This window comes from Ursus americanus, chromosome 21 (assembly GCF_024610735.1).
Source record: "Ursus americanus isolate L20-20 chromosome 21, mUrsAme1.1.p, whole genome shotgun sequence".
Taxonomy (NCBI): domain Eukaryota; kingdom Metazoa; phylum Chordata; class Mammalia; order Carnivora; family Ursidae; genus Ursus; species Ursus americanus.
This window is the reverse complement of record NC_142147.1, coordinates 52899126-52926368: the sequence shown is the minus strand read 5'-3', so window position 1 is coordinate 52926368 and position 27243 is coordinate 52899126. Positions and strand designations below refer to the sequence as shown.

General features: G+C 50.3%; 2 protein-coding genes across 2 annotated transcripts; both read left to right on the top strand.

Annotated features, from left to right (window-relative positions):
• The first annotated feature begins 207 nt into the window (after nt 1-207).
• Nucleotides 208-5034, top strand: KLK14 (kallikrein related peptidase 14). Its single transcript, XM_045775212.2, has 5 exons — nt 208-255; nt 1088-1259; nt 3135-3388; nt 4042-4178; nt 4789-5034. The coding sequence occupies exons 1-5, from the start codon at nt 216-218 to the stop codon at nt 4939-4941; spliced, it is 756 nt and encodes a 251-aa protein (XP_045631168.1). The 5' UTR covers nt 208-215; the 3' UTR covers nt 4942-5034.
• A 9307-nt stretch (nt 5035-14341) lies between these two features.
• KLK13 (kallikrein related peptidase 13) lies at nt 14342-23506 on the top strand. Its single transcript, XM_087871242.1, has 6 exons — nt 14342-14415; nt 14913-14999; nt 18459-18648; nt 18853-19121; nt 20225-20361; nt 21684-23506. The coding sequence occupies exons 2-6, from the start codon at nt 14948-14950 to the stop codon at nt 21870-21872; spliced, it is 837 nt and encodes a 278-aa protein (XP_087727368.1). The 5' UTR covers nt 14342-14415; nt 14913-14947; the 3' UTR covers nt 21873-23506.
• The last annotated feature ends 3737 nt before the right edge of the window (nt 23507-27243 follow it).

Sequence of the window (27243 nt, the reverse complement as noted above, 5' to 3'; positions counted from 1 at the left end):
CCCAGAACAGGGATAAAAGGCCTCCATGGAATGACAGGGAGGCAAGACACAACCCCCACATCCTCCACACCCAGAGGCACATCCATGTCTCTAAGGGCCTTGGTCTCTGTGTAAGGCCCTCTCTGTCTCTGTCCCTCAAATTCTGGGTCTCTTGCAGCCTGCTTCTCTCTCACTTTCTCTCTGCATTTGCCAGAACCCGACCTCCAGCCCCCAGAATGTTCCTCCTGCTGATAGCACTCAAGATCATGGCTCTAGGTAAGACAGCAGTGGGGTCTGGGGTATGGACAGTCCCCTGGAGATGCTGAGAAGAGATGGGGAGGGTTCCCAGGGACCCAGTGTGCTCATGGGTGACCTGGTGAGAAGGATGGGTGTGGTTTTGGGGGTCGTGGCTGAGGAGCCCTTAGGAGGGGGCCTGGGTCCTGAGTTGTGGAGGTATCAGGAGATATCAGGGTACAGGAGTTGAAGGAGATGGGGAGGACTGAATGAGGAATTGTCGAGAAGTGTCCAGTCCTGTCTGGGTTTTATTTAAAAGGAGGGCTGCAGAAGTAACGGAAAGACAGCATGTTGTTGGCGATGATGGGGGGCAGGGGTGATGGTAGGGGGGGTGGGGGTGGGCTCACGGGGAGGGGTGTGGATTGGCAGATGGAGTGGGTGTGGGGCGAGATGGTGGGTCCTGGGGGGCTGTATGAGTGGGAAGGTTGGGAAAAGGACAGGGAGCTCCTTGAATGTGTTGGAGAAGGATTAATGGGGGGAACTGTGGTGTGTTGTGAGAAGTGATGATAGAAACTATTCGTGGGAGAGTAAAGTCCAGGGTAGTAGCTATGTCAGAGCCCCGGATGAAGTGGCCGTGGGATCAAGTGATACACTATGGAGGTGATGGAGAGCTTGTCAGAAAACTCCCTGTTGTGTTGGGGCAATAATAGGGGCAACACTGGGCATGTCTCATACTATGTGGGGCAGATAGAGGTGGGTGGTTTAGGGGTTAGGTAAAGAAAGGGGATTTGTGGGTCCCAGACGTCCTAGAGAGTTGAGGGGTGGAGGGCATTTGTTCATCTGCTTTCCCCACCCCACCTCTGCCTGTTCCTAGCCATGGCACAGAGCCAAGGGGATGAGAACAAGATAATTGGTGGTTACACATGCATCCAGAACTCCCAGCCATGGCAGGCGGCCCTACTGGCAGGTCCCTTTCGTCGTTTCCTCTGCGGAGGGGCCCTGCTGTCAGGCCGGTGGGCCATCACTGCCGCTCACTGCGCACGCCCGTGAGTAACCTCTTCCCCGACTCTTGCGCCAAGCGAATTCCAGAGTCTAGAGCTCCAGAGCTCAGCTAAGAACCTGAAGCCTTGTGTTGAACCTAATGTGGTAGCTGGTCCTGGTTTGGGGTCTAGATAAGAGCCTAGAATCACCGACGCAGCTTGGAATATGGAATCCAGCCATAAACCTTGAACTCAGTTTAGATTCTTTTTTTTTTTTTTAAGATTTTATTTATTTATTTAGAGAGCAAGCTTGAGCAGGGGGAGGGGCCAAGGGAGAGACCATCTACAGCAGACTCCGAGCTGAGAGCAGAGCCCAAAGCGGGGCTCGATCCCACGACCCTGAGATCACAACCCCAGGCAAAATCAAGAGTCTGACGCGCAACCAAAAGAGCCACCCAGGCGCCCCTCAGTTTAGATTCTGCAAGCAGATTGACAGCTTAGAACCCATATGCCAGCTTAGAGTCCCACACAAAACCTAGAACCTAACACAATCTGGAGATCTATCTAGAGGCCAAGCTCTACAAAGAGACTAAGATTAGGAGCCCATTCCAGATTGGTGATTCAGTTTAGGCCATAGTCTACATTCAGAAATTCAGGACTCCTTTCAGAACTTAAATTCAAAGTCTAGTTCAGACCTGCAGTCCAGCCATAAATCCAGAACCCTACTTACAGCCAGAACGTATAGCTCAGAGCATAGGATAGACAGAACCAGAACCTATTCTCGATGCAATGTTTAATTCAGAGTCTAGTCTATAGCTCCTTTTTTAGCAGCCTGGAACCCAGTGTCTAAATCCCAGAATGCAGACCATAATCTGAAACCCCATACAGAACTCAGAGCCCCTCCAAGAGTCTAGACCTCAACCTAGAACCCAGATCCAAGACCAGAGCCCACCCAGTGCTTATAAACCAGATCTAATCTCATAAACTAAAGTTCGATATAGAACCGAGAGCCCAAAACTCAGCCCAGGGTCTAGAATGCAAAGCTCAGAATGCAAAACATCTAGAAACTTGGATCCAAGCCAGAACCTGAAGCTCCATCTAGAACTCAGAGCTCAACCTAAGGTCAAGGGCTTGGACCAGAGTCCAGCAACAAGAGCCCAGACCATAACTGCAATTCAATTTGAAACAGAGCCTAGCCAAGAATCAAGAACTCAGACCGACATTTAGGACCCTAAGCTCAAACACAGAGCTCAAACCATTGTCTAAAACCCGGGTCATAAACCAGAACTTAAGCAAGAACCCAGAACTCAGTGTAGAAACTGAAGCTCGTATCCATGTCCAGAATCCATTGCGCCGCATAGAATTGCGACTACCCGAAGACTAAAAGCTCAAATCAACATCTAGAGCCCAGACTCAAACCCTAATACAGAGCCTAGAACCCCCAGCCTATCCTAACACAGAAGCTCGCACCCATATCTAGAAAGTATGCCACGATCCAGACTCATCTAGAGAGCCCGGATCCTAGCTTAGACTCAAAAGTTCAAAATATCTAGAACCCAGGGGCCAGGCTGGAACCAGAATGGAGCCTCCCTGGAGCCTACTCTGGGATATCAATTCTTATTTAGAGCCTAGAACCATAGCCCAAATTCCCGCTTGGAATGCAGAGCCTAGAACCCAGCACTGAGCCAAGAGCTCCCAACTATCATCTTACACCCAAGCCAGAGACCAGAGCACAGCTCAAGAGAGGAAGGGTGGATGGTGGGATTGGCCTAAGAGAGAATGCCCAGGCCGTGGGAAGGAGCGCAGGGGTCCATCGAATACTCCATAAGCAGTTCGGGCTTGTGGACAATTCAGCACCAGGGAAGGCAACAGGGCCAGAGGGTGCGGAGGGGTCTCCAGGGCAGACCCTGAGCAGTGCTACTTTTGGGGGTCATGGGCCAGGGTCCTTCACGTAGCCCTGGGCAAGCACAACCTGAGGAACTGGGAGGCCACCCAGCAGGTGCTGCGCGTGGTTCGCCAGGTGCCACACCCCCAGTACAGCCCCCGGACCCACGATAATGACCTGATGCTGCTGCAGCTGGAGCGGCCCGCTCGCCTGGGGGGGGCAGTGAGGCCCATCGCCATAGCCAGTTCCTGTGCCAGCCCAGGGACTCCCTGCCGCGTGTCGGGCTGGGGCACCACATCGAGCCCCATTGGTGAGTACTGGGAAGGAAGGGCTGAGGGTCTAGACTCCTGGGTCTGAGGGAGGAGGGGCTGGGGGCCTGGACTCCTGGGTGTGAGGGAGGAGAGACTGGGGGCCTAGACTCCTGGGTCTGAGGGAGGAGGGGGCTGGGGGCCGGGACTCCTGGGTCTGAGGGAGGAGGGGGCTGGGGGCTGGGACTCCTGGGTCTGAGGGAGGAGGGGGCTGGGGGCCGGGACTCCTGGGTCTGAGGGAGGAGGGGGCTGGGGGCTGGGACTCCTGGGTCTGAGGGAGGAGGGGCTGGGGGCCTGGACTCCTGGGTCTGAGGGAGGAGGGGGCTGGGGGCTGGGACTCCTGGGTCTGAGGGAGGAGGGGGCTGGGGGCTGGGACTCCTGGGTCTGAGGGAGGATGGGGCTGGGGGCTGGGACTCCTGGGTCTGAGGGAGGAGGGGGCTGGGGGCCTGGACTCCTGGGTCTGAGGGAGGAGGGGGCTGGGGGCTGGGACTCCTGGGTCTGAGGGAGGAGGGGCTGAAGGTCTAGACTCCTGGGTCTGAGGGAGGAGGGGGCTGGGGGCCTGGACTCCTGGGTCTAAGGGAGGAGGAGGTGGGTCCCCAGACTCCTGATCCTGCTGGAAGGTAGACCCCGCTTGTACCCCTTCCGTGCCCCCCAGTCAGGTACCCCAACTCCCTGCAATGTGTGAACATCAACATCTCCTCGGATCAGGAGTGTCGGCAGGCTTATTCCCAAGCCATCACCGCTGGCATGGTCTGTGCAGGTGTCCCCCAAGGTGGGAAGGACTCCTGTCAGGTGAGGCCCAGGGACAGCCAGAGGAGGGGGGCTGTTTGCGGCTGGGATTGGGGTATCAAAGAATCTCAGGAGCAGGAAAATCTGCAGAGGCCTCCACAGAGACTGAGAGAGATTGTAACAGCGGGGCTGCCTTCTAGCTGTCCACCCTCGGATAACGGACCTAATCCCTGTGGCTAAGTGGACTCACGTGTCAGATGGGGCAGCCCCTCTTAGGGCAGGTGGTGGAACGAGACGGTAGTCCACGGAAAGAGTGCAGAGCGGTGCCTGCACTTAGCTCTCATCACTGCTCTAGCTGCTGTTACCACATATGGGCGCTGGGAAATCTGTGCTCAGGGGCTCCAGAGACCTCACTCCATCCCTGAGAGGTGACTCCAGAGACAGGGAGATAAAGAGGCATATGCAGGGGGGGTGCAGTGAGCCGCAAGAGGCAGAGACAGCAGGAACCAGGGAAGAGGGAAGTCACTGACCCCAACTCCTCGGGCTGATATCTTCGGAGCCCTGCTGGGGGTCTCAGCCCACCTCCTTCCCCATTTCTGCCTCTTGGGTTTTCCACACCCATGACTCTGACCATCTGTTCATGGGTATCTCTATCTCGGCCTCTCCCCTTCAGGGTGACTCCGGGGGACCCTTGGTGTGCAAAGGACAGCTCCAGGGACTTGTGTCCTGGGGAATGGAGCGCTGTGCCCTGCCCGGCTATCCCGGAGTCTACACCAACCTGTGCAAGTACCAAACCTGGATCCAGAAAACCATACAGAGCAAGTGATTGCTGGTTTAACTGAACACCAGCTGCCCCCTTGCTTGCCCAGACCTTGCTCTCTGCGCTCAAGACCCAGGAGTCCCGGCCCCAGCCCCCTCCTCCCTCAGACCCAGGAGTCCTGGGCCCCAGCCTCTTGATCCAGACCCCTGGCCCAGGACTCTTCCTTTCCCAGAGACGTTCTTTCAGGATTTCTCTCCACAACCCCACAACATCATTATTCAGGGCCCCTTAGGTACAGGAACAGGAGCAAGAAAGCACAAAACTGGCACCAAACCCCAAAGAAGACATTTTTCGAAACTCTTAGTGTCTCTAAAAACCAGATAAATGGGGGGGCCTGGGTGGCTCAGTCAGTTAAGCGTCTGCCTTTGGCTCAGGTCATGATCCCAGGTTCCTGGGTTGGAGCCCCACATGGGGCTCCCTGCTCAGCAGGGAGTCTGCTTCTCCCTCCCTCTGCCGCTCCCCCTGCTTGTGCTCTCTCTCCCTGTCAAAGAACTAAAATCTTTAAAAATAAATAAATCAAATAAAAATAAAAACCAGATAAATAGTAATAAAAATCGAAGAATCCTAAATTTCATTCGTCTGTCATTGAATTCATCGCAGGGATATGCTAAGAGCAGCTTCATCGTGCCCGTTCAGGAACCGCACTCTTGACAAGTGGCAGAACGGGGTGCCTGTTGCTCCCCGGGGGCACTCCCCAGCCACGGGCGTGCGGTGTGGTGGAAGGAAACACCCAGCCTTGGAGCCTGACCCCGAGCAAGACTGCCCTCCCTGAGCCTCGGCTCCGGCTCTGGTCCTGTGAGCAGGGACTGCCGAGGTCCAGGCAGGAAGGGCAAAGACTCCCTTTGTTTCCTGGAAAACTCTATGCAAATGAAAAGGTCCTCTTTTTCCTAATCTGATCTCAGGTGAGGAGAGTTGAGTTAATCACCCTCTGGCGTTCAAGTCCTGGCAGAGACCTGCTCTCATTTTATTTCTTTATTCCATCTGTCATCCCTGGCTCCAGTCCCCTCCCTCCCCACAGGCACCAACCCAAGAGGCCTTGAATACGGTGCATCCTTGCAAAACATGCCTCGTCATAAGCTGTTGCTTCTCATTTACATGAAGCCATTGTGTTCCGAATCTCGAATCTCGAATCTCGAATCTCGTTCTCTTTCTTACTTTCATTCCTCAAAGACTGTTTACTGGGCACTTAGAATGCAGTGGGCACTGTTCTAGGTGATGCAAGTTGAGCTGTGAACAAGCCAGATAAATCTAAATGCTTCCCCTCACAGAGCTTAGACTCCAGCAAGAGGTGACAGACAAGAAACTACAAACATAATTTAAGAGTAAAGTAGAGGGGCGCCTGGCTGGCTCGGTGGGTGGAGCGTGCAACTCTTGATCTGGGGGTGTAGGTTCAAGTCCCATACTGGGTGTAGAGACTACTTAAAAATAAAACTTTATGGGGGCGCCCGGGTGGCTCAGTCGTTAAGGGTCTGCCTTCGGCTCAGGGTGTGATCCCAGCGTCCTGGGATCGAGCCCTGCATCGGGCTCCCTGCTCCGCTGGGAGCCTGCTTTTTCCTCTCCCACTCCCCCTACTTGTGTTCCGTCTCTCGCTGGCTGTCTCTCTCTCTGTCAAATAAATAAATAAAATCTTTAAAAAATAAATAAATAAAAATAAAAATAAAACTTTAAAAAAAATAAAAAGTAAAGTAGAGACCCCCTAAGAGTAAAAGGTCAATAAACTTGAGTCAGGTCACAAGACCAGTGTGTGTTAGAACCAGCTCGTACCAGCCCGTAAGAGCCAGCTGGCCAATTTTTAGGAATTTGGAAAGCCAGGTGGTAGACACAACCATTATTAAAAATTAAATTACATAAACTTATAATTAAATAATGAATATTAAAAAGAAGGTCAATATATACTCGACATTCCTTAATTCCTAATTATTTTCACTAATAGTTATGCTTCGAAGTTATGTTTGTCTGTTGCATTATGTCTATAACTGTGAGATTTTTTTTTTTAAGATTTTTATTTATTTGGCAGAGAGAGACACAGTGAAAGGGAACACAAGCAGGGGGAGTGGGAGAGGGAGAAGCAGGCTTCCTGCTGAGCAGGGAGCCCGATGCATGGCTCAATGCGGGGCTCGATCCCAAGACCCTGAGATCATGACCTGAGCCTAAGGCAGATGCTTAATGACTGAGCCACCCAGGCGCCCCTATAACTGTGAGCTCTTCCAACCCTGTGCCCACTGACATCGCACTGGGAGGTTGATATCAGCCCAAGCAGGAGTATTTCCACACAGAAATTGGCAAAAGTTTTTTTCGTTAAATCCTTACCAGCACGGCACAGGACTGGCCTGCCTAGGAATGACCCGATGATCCTAGCATCTGTCTCCCCGTGGTTCTGTGCTGCGATCCTGCAGAGCTCAGCTGGAGGAGAAGGCAGTGTGGTCTCACCAGGGTTCACTTGCTCTCTTGCGGGGGACAGCACGGGACCCGAGAGTTCTCAGATGGTGGGTCTGGGATCCTCGTGGTTACGGCAGTTCCAAAAAGCTGTTGAGACATGGAGTCTGCCCCTTCCGTCCAGGTGATGCAGACACACCTTGGCTCTCCCACGTAGCAGCCATACAAGCTCTGTGGAGGAAAGGGGACAAGAGTAGCTATGTCCTGGGGTAGATTCGGGCCCCCAGTGAGATGGAGATACAGCCCATGCTGTGATTCTTAGCCTGTGTCCTATAAAGCGAAATAAATATAAAGCAAAATAAAAGCCGTTTCGATCAAAGATTACTTTAACCTGATTTCCCAACTATACTCCCCACTGTGATGGTTGAGCACCCCTTTTATTGCTTCTCAGATGCACATTCCTTCGCACTTTTCACAATTCTGAAATCAGGACACATCTTACAACCAACGGTGTCTTAGCATTATATCATCATTTAATGGACAGCTTCTTTCTCTGTCTCTGAGATATGCAACTTAATAGTGCAAATACAATCACCAGCATCTTAAGTGTGATGACACAAGGTACGTAGAAGGTGGGTGTCGGTGAGCAGTCAGGTTGAGGTATTTTTTTTAAGTTGGCTCAACACCCACCATGGGGCTTGAACTCACAACCCCAAGATCAAGAGTCACATGCTTGGGGCGCCTGGGGGGCTCAGTCGGTTAAGCGTCTACCTTCGGCTCAGGTCATGATCCCAGGGTCCTGGGATCGAGCCCCACATCGGGCTCCCTGCTCTGCAGGGAGCCTACTTCTCCCTCTCTCTCTGTCTGCCACTCTGCCTACTTGTGCTCTCTGTCAAATAAATAAATAAAATCTTAAAAAAAAGAGTCACATGCTCGACCAACTGAGTCACCCAGGAGCCCCAAGGTCGTGGTATAAAATACATGATCTTATTCCACCAAACACTGTGTTAGCAATCTCTCCATGTTGCTGTTTGCTCATTTAGTTTATTGCTTCTCCCTGCTACAGAGTGTTGTCCATCTGTGCTGTCCAATATGGTAGCCACTAGCCACACGTGGTCCTTTAATTTTTAAATTAAAATTAGATAATTAAATACATGTTGAGATTCCATTCCTTAGCTGCTCTCGCCACATTCCCAGAGCTCAATAACTGTATGTGGCTAGTGGCTGCCATTTTGGACAGTGTAGATGAATGGAATATTTCCACCATCGTCCAAAGTTCAAATGGCAAGCACTACTCTGGTCTACACCCTTGGTTCTCAAAGTGTGGTCTAGGGAACAGCGGCATTGGAAGTACCTGGAACTTAGTAGATGTCAGAGTCTTGGGCCCCACCCCCCCAGGCCAAACCAACCAGAATCTGCATTTTAATAGGATCCTCAGGGACACAATGCATATCAAAGTTTGAGAAGCACCACCTCACCTCACATCCACCACATTTAACGAACCAGTTCTTTTTTTTTTTAAAGACTTTTTTTTTTTAATTTAGTTGACAGAGAGAAAGCACAAGCAGGGGGAGCAGCAGGCAGAGGGAGAGGGAGAAACAGGCTCCCCGCTGAGCAGGAAGCCGGACGCGGGGCTCGATCCCAGGACGCGGGGCTCGATCCCAGGACGCGGGGCTCGATCCCAGGACCCTGGGATCATGACCTGAGCTGAAGGCAGACGCTTAACTGATTGAGCCACCCAGGTGCCCCTAACGACCCAGTTCTTTAATGATGGACAACTAGGTTCCCTCCGCTACCCAAGCCATAGTGTAATGATTATTTGGTGGCATGCCCCTTACGTGCCTATAGGAGACTTCTCTGGAATATTCACAGAAGTGGGACCATTGGACCAAAAGGCCTACTCTTAATCAATTGCACCAAGAACTGGCAGGTTTTTGTCTAGATAAGGATTCCTATCTTCCCACACCCTCAGCAATGCTTACCGTTCATTCTGGAAATGTAAGTCAGATCTGCATGTGACAAATGTGAATATTCACTGAATTTTATTGACTATTCATCTTTATTCAATATTTTTTGAATATTCATCCAGCAAATAGTCACTGGATTTTATTGTACACTGAGTACTGTTCTAGAACAAAACAGACGAGCATCTCTGCCGCCAGGGAACTCACTGTGAAACGAGAGGCAGACAAGCATAGAAGCTTCTCTGGGTTCTGTGAGTCCTTCTAGCGATCCGCTGAACCTGTCCTGGGAATTCCCAACTCTAGTGGTCAAGGAAATCTCCAGAGAGAGGAGGACAAGTAGAGAAGAAACGACACAGACATCTGGCTTGGACGAGGCTCTGAGAGTGAGCCTGGCATGAGAAGGGGGGCAAGAGGACACGGTCGATGATGTCCAGAGCCTTGTAGGCCACCATCGGGAAATGGGACATTCATTCCGAGTGATATGGGAGGCACTGTGGGGTTTTGAAAGGAGGACTGACCTGCCCTGACTCACATTCTCTTAAAAGGTCACTCTGACTGCTGTGTCAAAAGTAGGGTGTAGGTGGACAGGCCAGAAACGGGAAGGCCAGATAGGAAATTTGCAAGAATCCAGGTGGGAGATGACGGTGGCTGGGAGGGGCCAGGTGGCAAAGATGGAGGGTGTTGAGAAATGGTCAGATTTGGGATCTATTTTGCAGGCAGAGCTGATAGGGTTTGGTAATAAGACGGAGGAGTGATGTGAGAGAAGGAATCCAAAGGAGAGACGAAGGTTTTCACTTCTGAGGACTGCAAGGATGGAGAGACCGCCCATGGAGAAGGTCAAGATTGCAAGAGGAGCCCGCTTGGCTTTGGACGTGCAGATGGGAAGCAAGCAGTTGTACGTCAGGCTGAGAGTTCCGGAGCAAGGTCTGGCTGGAGACTTAAATTTGGGAGTCATCGGAATGTAGATGGTATTTAAAACCATGAGATCACCGAGGGAGTGAGTGTAGACGGAGGAGAGGACCAAGTGTCGAGCCCTGTGGTGCTCCGCCATGTAGAGACAGGACAGGAGAAAGCAGCACCCGACGTGGGTGAGGAACAGCCACTGAGCTATGAGGAAGACCAGGAGGGTGAAGAGTCCCAGAAGCCGAGGAAAAACCTCTCTGAAGGAACAGGGAGTGATCCACTTGTTAAACGCTCCTGATAACTCAAGTAAGATGGATTCAGCAACACGGATGTTACTGGTCCCCTCGACAGGGGTCCGGCCGGTAGTGGGGGAGAAAGCATGGAGAGGGCTCAAGAGAGAACAGGACAGGAGCTGCAGACAGTGAGTGTTGCCAACTTTTTAGAGAAGAATTGTAGTCATGGGGAAAAAGAATGGAGCCAAAAAAAAAAAAAAAAGGCTGAAGGAGAGCCTGAAGGTTGAGAGGTTTCGTTTTTTGTTTTTGCTTTTTTTTAAGATTTTATTTGACAGAGAGAGAGACTAAGCATGAGTTGGGAGCAGAGGAAGAGGGAGAAGCAGACGCCCCGCTGAGCAGGAAGCCCGATGCGGGACTCGATCCCAGGACCTTGGGATCATGACCTGAGCCAAAGGCAGACAGACGCCTAACCGACTGAGCCCCCCAGGTGCTCCTTGTTTTTGTTTTAATTCCTTTAATGGAACATGGGAGTCGTTGCAGCACATTCGTATTGTAATGGGACTGTTCACTGGGGAAGAACAAAAATGGATGCAGACAAGCGAGCGCAGAGTGCTGGCTGGAACAGTGTCCCCAAGGAGGTGACAGGGGACGGGAGAGCAGGCACAAGTGGAGGGGTCTGTCTTAGACAGAGGCACAGACTGTTCATCTATAGAAATAGGAGAGGAGGCAAAGGATGTGGGCATAGACGCAGGTAGGTGGCAAGACTGACCTTTCTAGTCCTTGCTATTCTGATGGGTGAAATGTGGTTTGCTGTTGCTGCACGGGAAAGATGGTGACTGGGGTGACATCCTTCCCAACATGGACCCAGCTCTAGAGAAGAATTCATGGGTCTCCACTCCGTGTGCCTCTTTCTCTCCAAGAGCACAAGCCGGTTTCTCCCCAGGCTTCTCCATCTCTCCATCTCTATGTCTTCGTGCCTCGCTCTCCCTCTGCCTTCCCTCTGCCCTCTCCCACCCACCCTGTCTTTCTATCTCTGTGTATTTATCCCTTCGTATCTTTCTGTCTCCCCCTCCCTTCACGTTTGCATCGGGGCCTCTCCTCTGAGCCTGGGTGTGGGGCCAACTTTCTCATCCCAGCCAGCACTTCCAACCAGAACTTCCAGTCCTTGCTTGACAAAGAACCCCATTTTGAAGCCAAGCTAGGGTGGGGCCTCCGGAAACCTCAGGCTACCTCCATCTCCTGCTTTACTTAACAAGCACATTTGTGGCCCTTGGTGTGTGTCAGGCTGTCATCCAAGCACCTTGAAAATTAACTCATTTAACCATCCTGGATCAGACAGAGAGATCCTATGCTATTGATAGCACCATTTTGCAAATGGGGACACTGAGGCACAGAGTGGCCATGTCACTTGAATAGTCTAGCTCCACAGTCTCAGCTCTGAACCACTAGGGGCACTGCCTCTTTTTCTAGTCCTTTCTCCAGCTCTGCCCTCCGTGGGGGGAAAGACCCCGATCTATGAGACAGTACACCTGGATTTGGTCTAGCTGCGTGATTTTGGCAGCTCACCGCCCTTCCTGAGCTCCAGTTGCCTTACTGATCAGGTGAGGGGTTGGAATGCACCCAGCTCTCGGTGGGCCCATGACCTCACTTCAACGTGAGTCAGCCAACCTAAGTCCAGGCCAGTCATAAACCCTAATATCAGCACTGACCTGGTACTCCTCTGGAAGCAAACACCAAAGCCAGCCACCCCCACTCCAGGTTCCAGCCCTTCCCAAGCAAGAAAGGTTTTTCCGGAAGTGTGGACCCGGGCCACAAGAGGGCACAGGTACCCTGACTTCCCACACAAGCTTGTCAGTCACCTCACTTAACCTGCATCCTCCCTCCTCCTGCATCTTCCCTCCACCCAACCTGAACCCAACACTTCTCAAAAAGAGCGAATTCAGTGCCCACCCTGGGGCCACCAGCCTTGTGGGGTGGGGGGAATTTCAAGGTGGGGAAAGACAATGCTCTGTCACCTTGAGAGGAGCCCACAGCTATGAACCAGCCCACTTCCACCAAAACCCTACCCCAACACAGACACTCAACCTCACATCTCGTCCTCGTTATTACCATCAACCCCCAACACCAGCTCAGCTATATTTCATTCCTTCCCATCCAAATCCTCATTCTTGGCTCCCTCTCCAACCCCAATCCAATAGGACTCCATCAACATTCTTATCCTCAGATCCTTCCCATCCGGAACGCAATCCTATCCTCAAAACCAACTCCTCACCCCATCCTCACCCGTGTCTCTTCTCCTCCCCGAGCTCACTTGCATTCCAAATGCTATCATCAGACCCATCCTAAACCTCTCCACAAACTTTTGTTTCTAATGTAGGGAAAAGATGTGAAAGACTTTCAGATGGACCCAACAGATGTCTCTGATGGAAAATTAAACAGGCTATCTGATTTTATGGGGTCTCTGCTTCTAGTATTGTCTTTGAGCTACTTTACAACTCTGTAAATCATAGACAGCTGATAGCAATGCAAATCAGTCTTGCCCATAACTGTGCAAATGAGTTTTGGCAGGTGGAAGTACAATCAAGTTCCCTCCCCCCCCATGTAGAATAAACCCGTTTTGTATCTATTTATAAATTCATTTCAGCATTCCTTATTGCCTCTACCTGTGTGGTTCTTTGTAATGTCTTACTAGCTCCACCATTTATTAATAAATCAAAATAAAATCTTTGACATATATTTACCATATATATATATATATATATATATATATATATATATATATATGAAAGTCATGGTTAGATCCTTTTTAAAAACTTACCTTAAAAAAAAAAAACAACCTTTTGACACTAGATTTGATCCCTGTATCCAAACTTAAACTCCTCCAATATGGACTACGCCAATTTTGATGTGAACCCTCACTCTGCCCATCTTAAGCCCCATCCTTATTATGATACCATTTCTCTCTCTCCAAACTTCATCTGATCTCCATCCCTGGCTTTCTTCCAAATTCTGACCCCACCTCTGTCCTCCTTAATCCTTAATCCTACCCCCTCCACCCCCTAGGATTAATTCACGGCCCCACCCAGTCACAGTTCCAGGAGGCACCTACCCATTCCCAAACACCACCTCTTCCTCCTTCCTCTTCCCCCATCGTCCTGGCCCCCCAGAGCTTTCCGAGTCCTGCTTCTCCCTAGCCACCTACATCCGCATGGACTCCCTCACCCCAGCTTGGCCCTGTTCCTAAAAGACCATTTATCCAAAATATTGCTTTCCGCGGGCCACGTCCAAGTCCAAGTCCAGTTGACTTTCTATCCGCCTATCTGAAGATTCCCTTCTCGCACCTGAGGGCTGTGGCGGTGGGGTAGGGGAAGGGGAATGGTGGGAGTGAATTTAGGCATGCCTGTGTTTTTCAGAAGGGCTGGAGATGGGGTTGGTGCTGGAGATGAAGCTGGGAACTGGAATTTGAATGTGTTGGGTTTGATGTTTGGATAAATTTGAGATAAGGCTGTTGATGGGATTGGGTTTGCGGAATAAACCGACCGTAAGGAGAGAAGGAAGAAGGTAGAAAATGGCCATCTGGGGGCTGATGGATATAAGGACGCGCACAGGGCTGGAGAGATTACAAAGTGGGATGAAAAATGGGCTGACGTTAGGGAGAGTCATGGGAATTTCGGGTGGGTTTGCGTAAGGAAACAGCTTTCCCCTTTCCTCTAGGTGGGTTCTGCTGCCCCAAAGCTTGCAGTGGGTTCAACTGGGGCCTGGGCGGGGCCAGATCTGGGTCCCAGCTTGTCCTGGAAGCTCCGCCCCAAGCGGAAGGGCCAAGCCCAGGCTTGGGGGGTGCCTGGCAGCAGCCTGCTGAGCTATTGGGGGTGGAGAGGGGGAGGCCAGCAACAGGGAAATGCTGAGGGCGCTGGGGGAGGGAATTCAGGGGTTAAAAGCCATGGGTCCGGGCTGAAGTTGGAGGCAGCCGGCTGCGAAGCTCTGCACCCGGGCCTCTCACCAAGGTAGGGTCCGCCTGGCGCAGGGGCGGGAGCGTCAGAGGGGAGGAGTGGGGAGAGGAAGGAGAGGTGAGGAAGGAAAGGAAAAGAGGGAGAAGAGCTGAGTCAGGGAGATGGAGAGGGAAGCCAGAGGTTCAGTTATAGAGAGAGAAATCTGCAGAGCTGGAGAGGGGTCAAGCGCGCTAAGAGATGAGCTGCTTGAGGCCAGGTGCGCGGAACGACCCTGAGAGGGTAGGAGGGGGCGGAGCGCGCGGGAGAGGGTACTGAGGCGCCCGCTCGCTGGAGGGCACGGGTGGACGCAGGTGCACGCTGCCCCAGCCCCTCCTACCTCCTTACTTGGGCTCCCCACTGAGGATGGAAATTAGGGAGGGGGTGCAGATTCCAGGGTCAAGGTTCTTAGTGAAGGAGAGGACATTCAAGATTGGGAAGTGCAGAGATGGGGAGGAGGGGCGGCCAGAGATGGGGATTCAGCCAGCCCTTAACAACCCCCCCCAACTTCTCAGGCCCCGCCCGCCTTGCTCCCCACCCCGGAGCCGCCATGTGGCCCCTGGCCGCTGTGATCGCCTTCCTGACGGTGGCCTTGTCAGGCGGTAAGAATGCGCGGGGGTGGGGGCGGAGTGGCCACCGGAACAATGGTAGGAGGGGTCAGGCCAGGAGGAGGGGGCGTGGGAGCCCGGAGCTCCGCCCACCGCCCACTCGGGACCGGCTCCCGCGGGGACAGCCCTGAGCTTCCTGCTTGTCCCTGCATGACCTGGTTTCTCCGATGGGGTGAGCCCACTCTCCCCGCCGACCCCAGGCTCCTCCCTGGGGCGTCCCAGTTCTGCGGAGGCCCGCTCTATTTTTAAGGCTTCTGGATCTTCCGCGCCAGCCCCTTCCCTGATTGCCTGCTTTTCGCACTGGGAAGCCCACTCCCACCCGCATCCCCTGCCCCCGCAGCAGCCCCTCTCACATTCAAGGCCTCCTGAGAGAGAGAGAGAGAGAGAGAGAGAGAGAGAGAGAGAGAGAGAGAGAGAGAGAGTGAGACCCGGGTTCAAATCTTGATGCCGCCACTTTGAGCAAGTAACTTAGCTTCTCTTGAGTTTTTTGCATCTGTGAAATGAGAACATAGAAGTCCCTACTACAAAAGGTTGTTGTGAATATGAAAATAAGCTAGTGCACAGCAGATAGAAGGGGCTGGCAAGTTCGTCGTTACTACTTTATTAGAAGTATTTGCTCTTCATTCTCAGCCCCTTCCAGAAACTTCTAGTTTGTTCTTCCTTTAATCCGGGGGGTGACCCCACACCTGATTCCACCCTGAGTCAGTCCCAAAGATTTCTCCTCACGTTTAAGTGCCTTTTCACAGGCAAATTCTCTGGAAACCCCATTCAGGCATCATCATCCAACCATCCATCCATCCATCCATCCATCCATCCATCCATCCATCCGTCCATCCGTCCATCCATCCGTCTGTCCATCCAACCGACCAGCCATTTCACCAACAGCTGTTGAGCACCAGGCACTGTGCTGGGTGCTGTACAAGCGTAGACAGTTCCTGCTTTTGACACCCAGAGCCTAGCGGGGAAGGACACACATGATTCAAACAATTACCCAAATAATTAGTTAATAATTAGTTACAACTGTGACAGGAGGTGATGGCTTCAAGGAGCCAAGCCAGCAGCCTAGAGATGTAATGGAAGCTCCTGGTTTGGAAGCCCCCCACACCCCACCCCAAAGGACTAGACCCCTGAGCTGAGACCTGAAGGAGGGAGGAGTCCTCAGGCATCTGGTACGGGACACGGGCACCACCCTTGGCCCGAAGGTGGGGTGGTTTCTCTCCTTTGGCACCACTCCCAGGACTCGTGCCGTGTCCCAAGCCCCTCCTGGGTACCACGCCCTGGGCTAGGAGCTTCGCATGCGTCTTGTGGAGCCCTCAACAGCCTTAGGAGGTAGGAGTACTGTAATGACTCCAGTTTCACAGCTAGAAACCTGGGACTCGGAGACAGCAGGTTCGGCCCCAAAGACACTGGTGGCACTTGAGTCAGGATGCTGATCCATGTTGCCCACCCCGTCTCCAGCATCCTAGACTTTACATCCTGGCAACCGTCTTCATTATTTTAGATCTAATGGTCTGCTTAGAATCAACTCTTTATATTTTTTTAACTTATAGTATATTAAAGATTTTATTTATTTGAGAGAGCGAGAACGAGCAGTGGGGAGGGGCAGAGGGAGAGAGAGAGAAGCAGACTCCCTGCTGAGCAGAAAGCCTGATGTGGGACTCAATCCCAGGACCCTGGGATCTTGACCTGAGACGAAGGCTGACGCTTAACTGACGGAGCCACCTAGGCGCCCCGAGAGACGTTGTCCTACTTTACAGCTGAGGAAGCTAAAGCTGGCAATTGGTACAGGATCACCCAGACAGAAAATGGTACCTTTACGATTGGACTTTCTCTCTGGTTGTCGACGGCTGCGTCTCCAGTGCCAGCCACAGTGCCTGGCACACACAGCACTTACTGACTGAACACCTACTGTGTGCCAGATGCTGTGCTTGGTCCTGGGGATATAGCTCTGAGTAAAGCAGTGAAGGCACCTGTTGTTGATGGAGCCCACAGTCAAGTTGGGGAGATTTAAAAAAAAAATAGCCACACAAATGTAAATGAATAGTGATCCTGGCTCTGATGCAAATCAACTGGGGGTATGTAATAGGACGTTACTAGGGGGCTGGGAGGGGCAATGTTAGACCAAGTGGCAAGGAATCTGGGATGGCTTCTGAGGAGGTGATATTTGAGCTGAACTGAGCTCTCAGAGTCAAGAAGGACACAGACACGTAACCTATCTGTAGATTCTGAGTGCCCTCAAGGGGAGTATTTCCTGTATATGATGTCCTATGTCTGCCCTGTCCAATATGGTAGCTGCTGGCCAAGTGGGACTCTTGAGCATGTCAGACGTAACTGGTGTGGTTGAAGAACTGAATTTATTTCATTTTAATTTAAATTTAAGTATCCACATGTAGCTAGTGGCTACCATATTGAACAACACAGAACTAGAGAAAGAACTGTCCAGAAAGAGGTGCAGCAAGTACGAAGGGTCTGGTGTGTCTGGAGAATGGGTCCATGAGTCTGGAACAGAGTGTGTGAGAAGAAAGGTGGGAGATGGGGCCAAAGGGGCTTGCAAGAGTCAGATGATACAGAGTGCTACAAACTTTGAACTTGAGAGTGGTTAGGTTATGGGTTGTATTTAAAGCTCTAGAGGCACCCAGTAAACTTGTGTTGAAAGGATGGATGGGTGGATGGATGGGTAGATGGATGGATAGGTGGGTGGATGGGTAGATGGATGGATGGATGGGTGGATGGATGGGTAGATGGATGGATAGATGGATGGATGGGTGGATGGATGGGTGGATGGATGGATAGATGGATGGATAGATGGATGGATAGATGGGTGGGTGGATGGATGGATGGATGGATGGATGGATGGATGGATGGATGGATGGATAGATGGATGGGTGGATGGATGGGTAGATGGATGGATAGGTGGGTGGATGGGTAGATGGATGGATGGATGGGTGGATGGATGGGTGGATGGATGGATAGATGGATGGATAGATGGATAGATGGATGGATGGGTGGATGGATGGGTAGATGGGTGGATGGGTGGATGGATGGGTAGATGGATGGATGGATGGGTGGATGGATGGATGGATGGATGGGTGGATGGATGGATGGATGGATACACACTGCCTAGGTCGATGTGTAGGTCAGTCTCATTCCTATCTCCTGAAATCCGTCCCCATGGTGGGATAAGGAAATGCAGGTGGGGAGAAAGTCAGGCTTCTGCTTACCCATCAGAAGCTTCCTTGTTCCATGAACTCTGAACCCCCAATGGAGTAAAGGACATCATCACCTCTTTGCCCTGACTCATCTCTACTATATGGAAGATGGCAACTCCCAGAGGCCCACAAATGAATCACCAGTTCCTGGTCTTCCAGAGCAAAATTCTGACCCTCTTCCCAAGCCCAGCACCCCCTTCCCCCGCTGGGCCCCAATTCCCTAACATTTTCTCTTCTTCACCAGGCATCTCTCAGGAATATCCCAAGATTCTCAACGGCACCAATGGGACCAGCGGGTTTCTCCCGGGTGGCTACACCTGCCGCCCCCACTCTCAGCCCTGGCAGGCAGCCCTGCTAGTGCAAGGGCGGCTACTCTGTGGGGGAGTCCTGGTCCACCCCAAATGGGTCCTCACTGCAGCACACTGTCTGAAGGAGTATGTGGGGGTCAGGGCAGCATGAGGGTAGGGACAAGAACAGGATTGGGGTGGTGGGGGAGTGGAGCGGGATTGGGGATGAGGTCAGAGTTAGGGTTGGGGTTGGGAATGGGACCGGAGTCGAGGTGTGGAAGATGTTTGGAGAGGAGGAAGGTGGTGGAGACGGGCTTATGCTCTCTAATCATCCCCTTCCTGCACCCACAGCGAGTACAGAGTTTACCTGGGCAAGCATGCCCTGGGGCGCGCGGAGGCCGGAGAGCAGGTGAGGGAGGTAGTGCGCTCTGTCCCCCACCCTCAATACCAGATCAGCCCCACCCACCTGAACCATGACCACGACATCATGCTTCTGGAGCTGCAGTCCCCCGTCCAGCCCACGAACCACATCCGTGTCCTGCCTCTCTCCCACAACGACGGTCTCCCTGCTGGCACCTGCTGTCGGGTGTCTGGCTGGGGCACCACCACCAGCCCCCAGGGTAGGCACCCTCACAGGTGGCCTGATGTCTGTGACTGGGAAAACTGGGGCAGAAACGGGAGGGAAGGTGGGAGGAGGATTCCTTTATATATATAAATAACATATGTATAGTTATATATTATATATCGCATAAATGTGTTATATCCTTCATATATATATATATATATAAATTTATAAATATATAAAATTATATGTTACATAGGTCCTTTATACAAATGTTTATTTATAAGTATAAAGTTATATGTCATAGATTATGTAGTTATATAACCTTTATAAATATATATGAATTTTTAAATATGTAAAGTTGTTATCTATCCCTTATATAAATGTACATAGAGTTGTAAATTTATATATTATATATAATGTTATAGGCCAAATATCATAGAAACTTATATATCCTTTATATAAATATATAAAAAAACAAATATTATAATATATGCTATATATCACATGTATATTTATATAAATATACATCACTATAATTTGTATATGCAGATTATATAGATTGATTTTTTGAAATCCTAAGTTTTATGTTTATGTATTTATTTAAATATGTTTGTATATAAATTATGTATTATATAAATTATACATAAATATATTTAAATAAATATGTAACTTATAAATGTGATATATTGGCAGGTATGTGTTTGTTAAACACATCGAAAATGTAGGTGTATCCTTCGTGTATAAATTACACATACAAGAATAGAAAGTTGATCCTCGAGGGTCCTTTGGATCTCCTTACTGGTGCCCGGGCTTCCTCCCATCTCATTCCCGCTTCCTCCCTGACTTGCCGTCTCTCTCCCTTGTTTTCCCCACGCCCAGTCCTCTGTCTCTCACAATCTCCCACCATCCCTCCCCTGGGCTCCCTCCCTTTTACGGCTCTTCCTTCCCAATCTCCTGCATTCTTTTCTTCTTCCCCCCCACTCCCCTCCTCCTGTCTCTCTCCACACCTGCCTCCTCCATCACTTTCCCCAGATACATGTCCCATCTCTTCCCCATCTTCCCCTTTCCATCCATTTCCTACCGAATGTCCCGTTTCACTCCCACCCCATAGCCTGTCCTAGACAGACGTCCTTAGACCCTCCTCTCTCTCCTCCCCAGTGAGTTACCCCCAAACCTTACAATGTGCCAACATCCAGCTACGCTCAGACGAGGAGTGTCGTCAAGTCTACCCGGGGAAGATCACACCCAACATGCTTTGCGCCGGCACAAAGGAGGGCGGCAAGGACTCCTGCGAGGTGAGAACAAGGGGGTGATGGGTTGTCATGGGTCAGGATGGGAAGCCAGGATGGAGGTGGGGCCAAATGCTGTGGGGAAAGGACTTGCTTCTAGCCTTGGGGGAAGCAATCCTTTAAAATGACCTGTCCCCTAGCATAGAGGGTCAAGACCAAAAGAGAGCACCCGTGGACGGAGAATATAATTCAGCATTGACGGACAGTGGCTGCAGATCTCCGAGTTGAGATTCATAAAGGTTGGCGTTCTTTCAGTTACAAGTGACAGAATCCCAACTCCAGCCAGCTTAAGCAAGACACACTGGCTTCTGTAACTGAAAAGTCCGGGGGTGTCTTGCTTCAGGCACGGTTGGATCCGGGTGCACACGTAATGTGGTTAGGACTCTGTCTCCTTTCAACTCTGTTCTTCCCTCTTCTGTTTTTGTCTTCATTCTCAGTGAAGCTTTTCCCATTCAACAGCAAGATGGCCCCAGCAGCCTTGGGCTTACATCTCACCCTCCTAAGCAACTCGACTAGAAAGAATTTTCCAGTTGTTTACATGAACATCCTGAGTGTGCGTCTCACTGGGCTGACTTCGGTCATGTGTCCTGAACCGTCACTCTGGCCCGAGCTGTGGGCTCCTCTGAGGGACCAAGTCTGACACGGCAAGGACTCTGTGGCCCAGGAAGGGGCAGGAACAAGCAAGGATTGAGGGAGAGGGAGGGGCCTTTCCCCAAAACAGCAAATGAGGAGGGCAGTTCCCAGAAGAAGGAGAAATGATCCTACACGGGCAAAACACTCCCCCAAAAAAGAAACAAAACCTATGTCCAAAAAAAGGCTTCTGAGATTTCAGAAGGGAATGAGCGGGAATGGGAAATTCAGTGGGAAAGAGCGAGGAATGAATTCGGGATGTGTGCCTGGACTAGCCAGTGACGTCTGTCTTGGGTCCCAGGGGAGACGTGGAAGCACACGTGTTCCCCACCAGATGTGGATGAGTTTACTCAGTAGCGAGGTGGCCCCAGGGGACCCTAAAGCCACAGCAGGGGGGGAGGGGTGCCAGAGAACCAGGAGTGGGTGTTGAGGTAAGATGTCACCACTCTAAGGCGACCGAGGAGCCGAGAATCCCATGGAGATGTCTCTTACGCTCGGTCTCTGTGTGCGTCCAGCTCCCATCTTTCTGTGTCTCTTTTGTCTTCGTCTGTTCCTCTCTCATGCTCTCTGTGCACCTGTCTTTCTTTTCTCTGCCTCTGAGTGTGTCTCTCTCCGTCTTTCACTCTCTCCACCATGTCCCCCGCCTGTGCCTTTTTGGCTTCACCAAGGACCCCACCTCTGTCTCTTCCCCCACTCAGGGCGACTCCGGGGGCCCCCTGATCTGTAACGGAACACTCCATGGCATCATCTCCTGGGGAGACTTCCCATGCGGGCAGCCCAACCGGCCTGGCGTCTACACTCGAGTCTCTCGATATGTTCTATGGATCCGAGACACAATTCGAAAACACAAAACCCAGGAGCAGAAATGGACAAAGGGCCCACAATAAAAGCCGGGTTGGCTCACGTGCCTCCTTCCTCCCTCCACGCCCTCCTCAGTCCGTTTGCCTGGTCAGCCCAGCCCTTCTCGGGCCCTCCCAAAGCTCCCCTCAACCAGTGATCCATGTTCTCAGTATGTCTGATCCCAGCTGACATTTTGTGTTTCAAAAGCATTCAGTCACTTCGAACATCATGGTCTCCCAGGTACTGCGTCCTGAAACACCTCGGTAGCCTCAACAATCCAACCCGGACGACGTTCCAGGACTCCCACTGTTGCAACATAATCCCAGATAGCCATCTGAATGTTCTGTGGGACACCCTTAATACATCAACAATATTCTAGGTCCCGTGAATGCAACTTCCTCTACCCCTTCAAATACTTATTTATTGCCAACATTCTCGACACTTCTGTGTTTGGTGCTCAAGAAGGTTCTAGACTTCTGTGATATTTCACCCTGAAAATATTCTCTTGTACCCGGAATCGGCCCCCACAATATTCTAGGCACATCTGAATGATTAATCACATCACAGCTAATACTGAATCCTCATAAGAGTTCATTCTCACATAGTCTGGGGTCCCCCAAGGGTCCCATCTCTACCTACATCCCACATTTTGCCAGTATTCCCTGTCTCTGAATCCCCATGCCCACTAAAGGTCAAGAGCACACAAGATTAGCATTTTGGGGTTCAGTACCCGGAGGGGTCTCCATGCCTAGACCCTGTTATCGGCCAAGTATTCTGTCCTTTTAACTCCCCCACAAGCATCTTTGTTCAGTGACCCCACATGCGGTGGTTAAATGCTCAAGCCACTGAGTCCCTGCTTTGAACAAAACATACAACTCACTGCCCCTCTGTTTTCATCTGTAAATGGGGCTTATCATGTCTCCTCATAGCACCGTTATGATTAATGTCAAGCACTTCCACGAGTGGTATTATTTGCACAGGTCTCTATAGACTGTCACCTTAGGGTGTTAACAACCTCTCAAATTTGCAGTGTCCAAAAAGTGTTGCATTTGGGGCGCCTGGCTGGCTCAGTCGGTAGAGCATGCGACTCTTGATCTCAGGGTGCTGAGTTCACACTTCACGCTGGGTGTAGAGCTGACTTCAAACCAAACCAAACCAAACCAAACAAAAAAAGAAGTTCCTTTTTTCAGCATTTATTCAATGCTGGCCACCTGCCTGCACCCTCCTGGGTGTTGGTAAATACAATTTTATTTAGCAAATACTGGCACTCATCACAAGCCAGGCACTGTTGCAGGCACAGCTGATAAACAGTGAATTAGATACAACTTTGCCCTGGGAGAGCTTGCGTTCTTTGAAGAGAGACACAATTAAAATAAGGAGATGGGCTGAAGTGGCAATGTGAACCATGGCAAAAAAAAAAGCAGAGATAAAGGATAAGGAATGTTGGGTTGGGGGAGTGAGTGGAGTTTCTATTGTATTTTATTTTTTATGTAAGTTCTATGCCCATCGTGATGCTTGCACTCATGACCCTGAGATCAAGTCCATGCTCTCCCGACTGAATCAGCCAGGTGGCCCAGTGCTGCTATTTTAATTAGGACGGTCTGGGGAAGAGACCTGAGGTGGTGACATTAAAAACAAACAAACAGGGTGCCTGGGTGACTCAGGTGGTTAAGCATCTGCCTTCGGCTCAGGTCATAATCCCAGGGTCCTGGGATGGAATCCCATGTGGGCTCCCTGCTCTGCAGGGGAGTCTGCTTCTCCCTCTCCCTCTGCCTGGCGCTCCCCCTGCTTGTGCTCTCTCAAATAAATAAAAATCTTTAAAACAAATAAACACTGAAAGGATGGAGGGAGAGAACCAAGTGCACATCTGGGAAGCAGCACCCGATGCAGAGAATACAAGTGCAAAGGCCCTGAGGCAGGAGCCAGCAGGGTGCATCTGAAGATTGGGAAGATGGTGAAGAGGTTGGTGTGGAGTTTCTGAGGCCAGGCTGCCTGGGTATGAATTCCAGCTCTGCCACTTATTTAACCCCATGACTTAACCTTCTTTATGCCTCAGTTTTCCTATCACTCAAATGGGTATAACCCTGGTACTTAACGCCAAATTGCATAAAGACCTAAAAGCTAAGGGTCAAACCATAAAGCTAATGGGAGATAATGGCAGAGAAAATTTTTGTGACTCAGGGGTGAGGAAAGACTTTAAAACTTCAGATGGACTACCATAAGGCAAAAACTGGTTAATTTGAGTAAAGATTGTCTGTTCAACAAAAGACAAGAACAAAATTAATCAATGCATGGAGATACTGACAAAGTGTAATACTGACCCGAGGTTGGTATCTAAAATGTGCAAGGAGGGGTGCCTGGGTGGCTCAGTCGTTAAGCGTCTGCCTTCAGCTCAGGGCGTGATCCCGGCATTCCGGGATCGAGCCCCACATCAGGCTCCTCCGCTGGGAGCCTGCTTCTTCCTCTCCCACTCCCCTGCTTGTGATTCCTCTCTCTCTGGCTGTCTCTGTCTGTCAAATAAATAAATAAAATCTTTAAAATAAATAAATAAAATAAAATGTGCAAGGAAATCCTGCACGTAAACAAGAATAATACTCGAGGCTGTGAATGGATTTGCAGAGGAGGAAACAAACAGGAAGGTAAGATGAAAGGTGTAGAGGCTCATTAGTCATCTAAGAAACACAAATACAAACAACAATCCCATTATGTTTATTAGATGGATTAGAAATCTTTAAAGTGCGGGACGCCTGGGTGGCACAGCGGTTAAGCGTCTGCCTTCGGCTCAGGGCGTGATCCCAGCGTTATGGGATCGAGCCCCACATCAGGCTCCTCCACTATGAGCCTGCTTCTTCCTCTCCTACTCCCCTGCTTGTGTTCCCTCTCTCGCTAGCTGTCTCTATCTCTGTCAAATAAATAAATAAAATCTTTAAAAAAAAAAAGAAGTCTTTAAAGTGAAATAACGCATGTATTGGCAGGGATGCAGAGACAGTACTCTGGGGCACAACTGGTACGAATGGACACTGTCCAGTTATTTTGGCAAGGAATTTGGCACTCCTTGGCTGAATTAAGTATAGACACTGCCTAGGACCCAGGAGTTCCACTCCTGAGGGCAATAATCATGCAAATCACAAAGAGGCAAGAATGAAGTGTCAGTCACTCACTCATCTCTTTGCTGTGCTGGGAATCAGAGGAAAACTGAGCACCCACTAATGAGGGTGGGGGTGGATGTCAGGACAAGGTGGCGAGTGCCGTGGACGGCTACGCGGCACTTACCAGCCACAGACTAGATGCACACGTGATCGGAGTCTTAAAGGTAGAGTGCTACCGACTTCCATGGTGAAAGTTAAAAAGATGGACAATATTAAGTGTTGGCAAAGATACGGGGCACTGGAATGCTTATGTGCTGCTGGTGGCAATGTCAAGTGGGACAACCACTCTAGAAAACATTGGGCAATTTCTTATAGAGTTAAACATACACATCATATGATCCCGCCAGGCCACTCCTAGGTGTCTGGCTAAGAGAAATGAAAACATAGGCCCACACAGTGATGTGTACATGAATGTTTACAGCAAGAATAACCTGGAAACCGGAAGCAACCCAGATAGTCAACAACTGGTAAACTGTGGACAAAGGCTGTTGTATATCCATACTGGGCGATACTGCACGGAGGTCGAAAGGAATGGACTATTGACAGAAAAATGCAAAAACATGGGTGATTCTGAAATGCATTATGTCAGTGAGAGAAGCCAAACATTTATACGATCTAAAAAAGACAAAATGATAGTGGCAGAACGGGGATCAGTGGTAGCATGGGCCAGAGGAGGGAGGGAAAGCTTTTGCAGGAGTACAGGGCAGCTTAAGGATGGGGAGGAAGGTGAGAGGTACCCATTCTGTGTTTTGATTATAGTGGAGGTTGCCCGATAGTATCGTTTCCAAAATTCATCAACTCGAACACCTAAAATAAATGGATTTTAATTTATGTAAATAATACCTTCTTTAAAAATGAAAAAAACCCCACATAGTTCTGAGCTTAAAAAAGAAAAGCTGTTGGGACACCTGGGCGGCACAGCGGTTAAGCGTCTGCCTTCGGCTCAGGGCGTGATCCCGGCGTTCTGGGATCGAGCCCCACATCGGGCTCCTCTGCTGGGAGCCTGCTTCTTCCTCTCCCACTCCCCCTGCTGTGTTCCCTCTCTCGCTGGCTGTCTCTATCTCTGTCAAATAAATAAATAAACTCTTTAAAAAAAAAAAAAAGAAAAGCTGTATACCATAATACTGTTGACATAAATTCAAACTGCACAGCGCTTTGCACATAAAACAATATACAGTTTGTAAGAACATATGCTAATAAAAAAATACGCAACACTGTGAATTTACAAATACAATAGCAGAGGATACACATTAATAAACAGAGGATACCTAGTGACAAAGATAACAGCAAGGATACACGGTATAACAAAGATAAGAGCAAAGATCCACAATGGTGAGGACGATAGCAGAAGGGGAGGGAGACAAAGGGTGTAAATAAGGGAATAAGGAAAACAAAAGAGGGACTTGTACATTTCACTCACAATAATTTGCCACCAGCGAATTCCTCTCTCCACACCTGAGGCTTTAGAACTGTCTAAATAATCAAAAACTAATGACGTACTCTACGTTGGCTAACTGAACATAATAAAAAGAAAGAAAAAAAAAGATCTAAATATATTAATACATTAAAAAAGAAAAAGCCTATGTGGTGAGAGGGGTTTGGGAGGATTCATTGCATTCATATTTGCAAAGCATTCGGGAGAACACCTGGCACTGGGTGAATGCTTACTGAGGCGCTCTCGTTAGTAGGGTCATTGTTCTTCTTGACAAAATTGTTATGACGATTTGTCTCCAAGGCCCCAGAGCCAGAGCAGCCAGCTGGGGATTTGGGAGAATGGGAGGCGGCCGCCCAAATCCTTCCTGTGGAACAAAAAATAATGACATATCTGAGTTGGAGATTCTTCCTGCCAACAACACCTTAATTCAGGAAGGCTGGCCAGGTGGCCAGGCTTCTCAGGCAGCCCTCTGCCCGCCCTCCCTCTCCTGGGATTTTGCAGCCACTTGCCCTCCTCTTCCTGTTTTTGGCTCAGGGGAATTTTAATAACAATGGGATCCTGTGCTGGAGGGATTTGGAAAGCTGGCGGTTGTGAGGGAGGGGCTGGAAAAGCCTTCTGGAAAAGACTGGAGGACAGACGGAAAGCCTTCAGAAGGGGAGTGTGTCAGGGGGGTAACCATGCTTCCCAGCATTGGCCTGGCACGTCAAGCCCTTGCTTTTTATTCTCCCAAGGCCCCGGGTGGGGAGATGTCAGCTTCTAGACTAGACTTAGGCTAAGGAGATCTCCCCTCTAGTCTGAAGGCTCCAGGCCAACCTCAGCCACTTCCCCTCCTGG

Excerpts from the sequence above, each read along its gene's own strand:
- KLK13 (XM_087871242.1), top strand. The coding sequence starts at position 14,948 with ATGTGGCCCCTGGCCGCTGTGATCGCCTTCCTGACGGTGGCCTTGTCA. Across the intron at positions 18,649-18,852 it reads GCAGCACACTGTCTGAAGGA|CGAGTACAGAGTTTACCTGG; the intron begins GTATGTGGGGGT and ends CTGCACCCACAG. Across the intron at positions 20,362-21,683 it reads GCGGCAAGGACTCCTGCGAG|GGCGACTCCGGGGGCCCCCT; the intron begins GTGAGAACAAGG and ends TCCCCCACTCAG.
- KLK14 (XM_045775212.2), top strand. The coding sequence starts at position 216 with ATGTTCCTCCTGCTGATAGCACTCAAGATCATGGCTCTAG. Across the intron at positions 256-1,087 it reads ACTCAAGATCATGGCTCTAG|CCATGGCACAGAGCCAAGGG; the intron begins GTAAGACAGCAG and ends GCCTGTTCCTAG. Across the intron at positions 4,179-4,788 it reads GTGGGAAGGACTCCTGTCAG|GGTGACTCCGGGGGACCCTT; the intron begins GTGAGGCCCAGG and ends TCTCCCCTTCAG.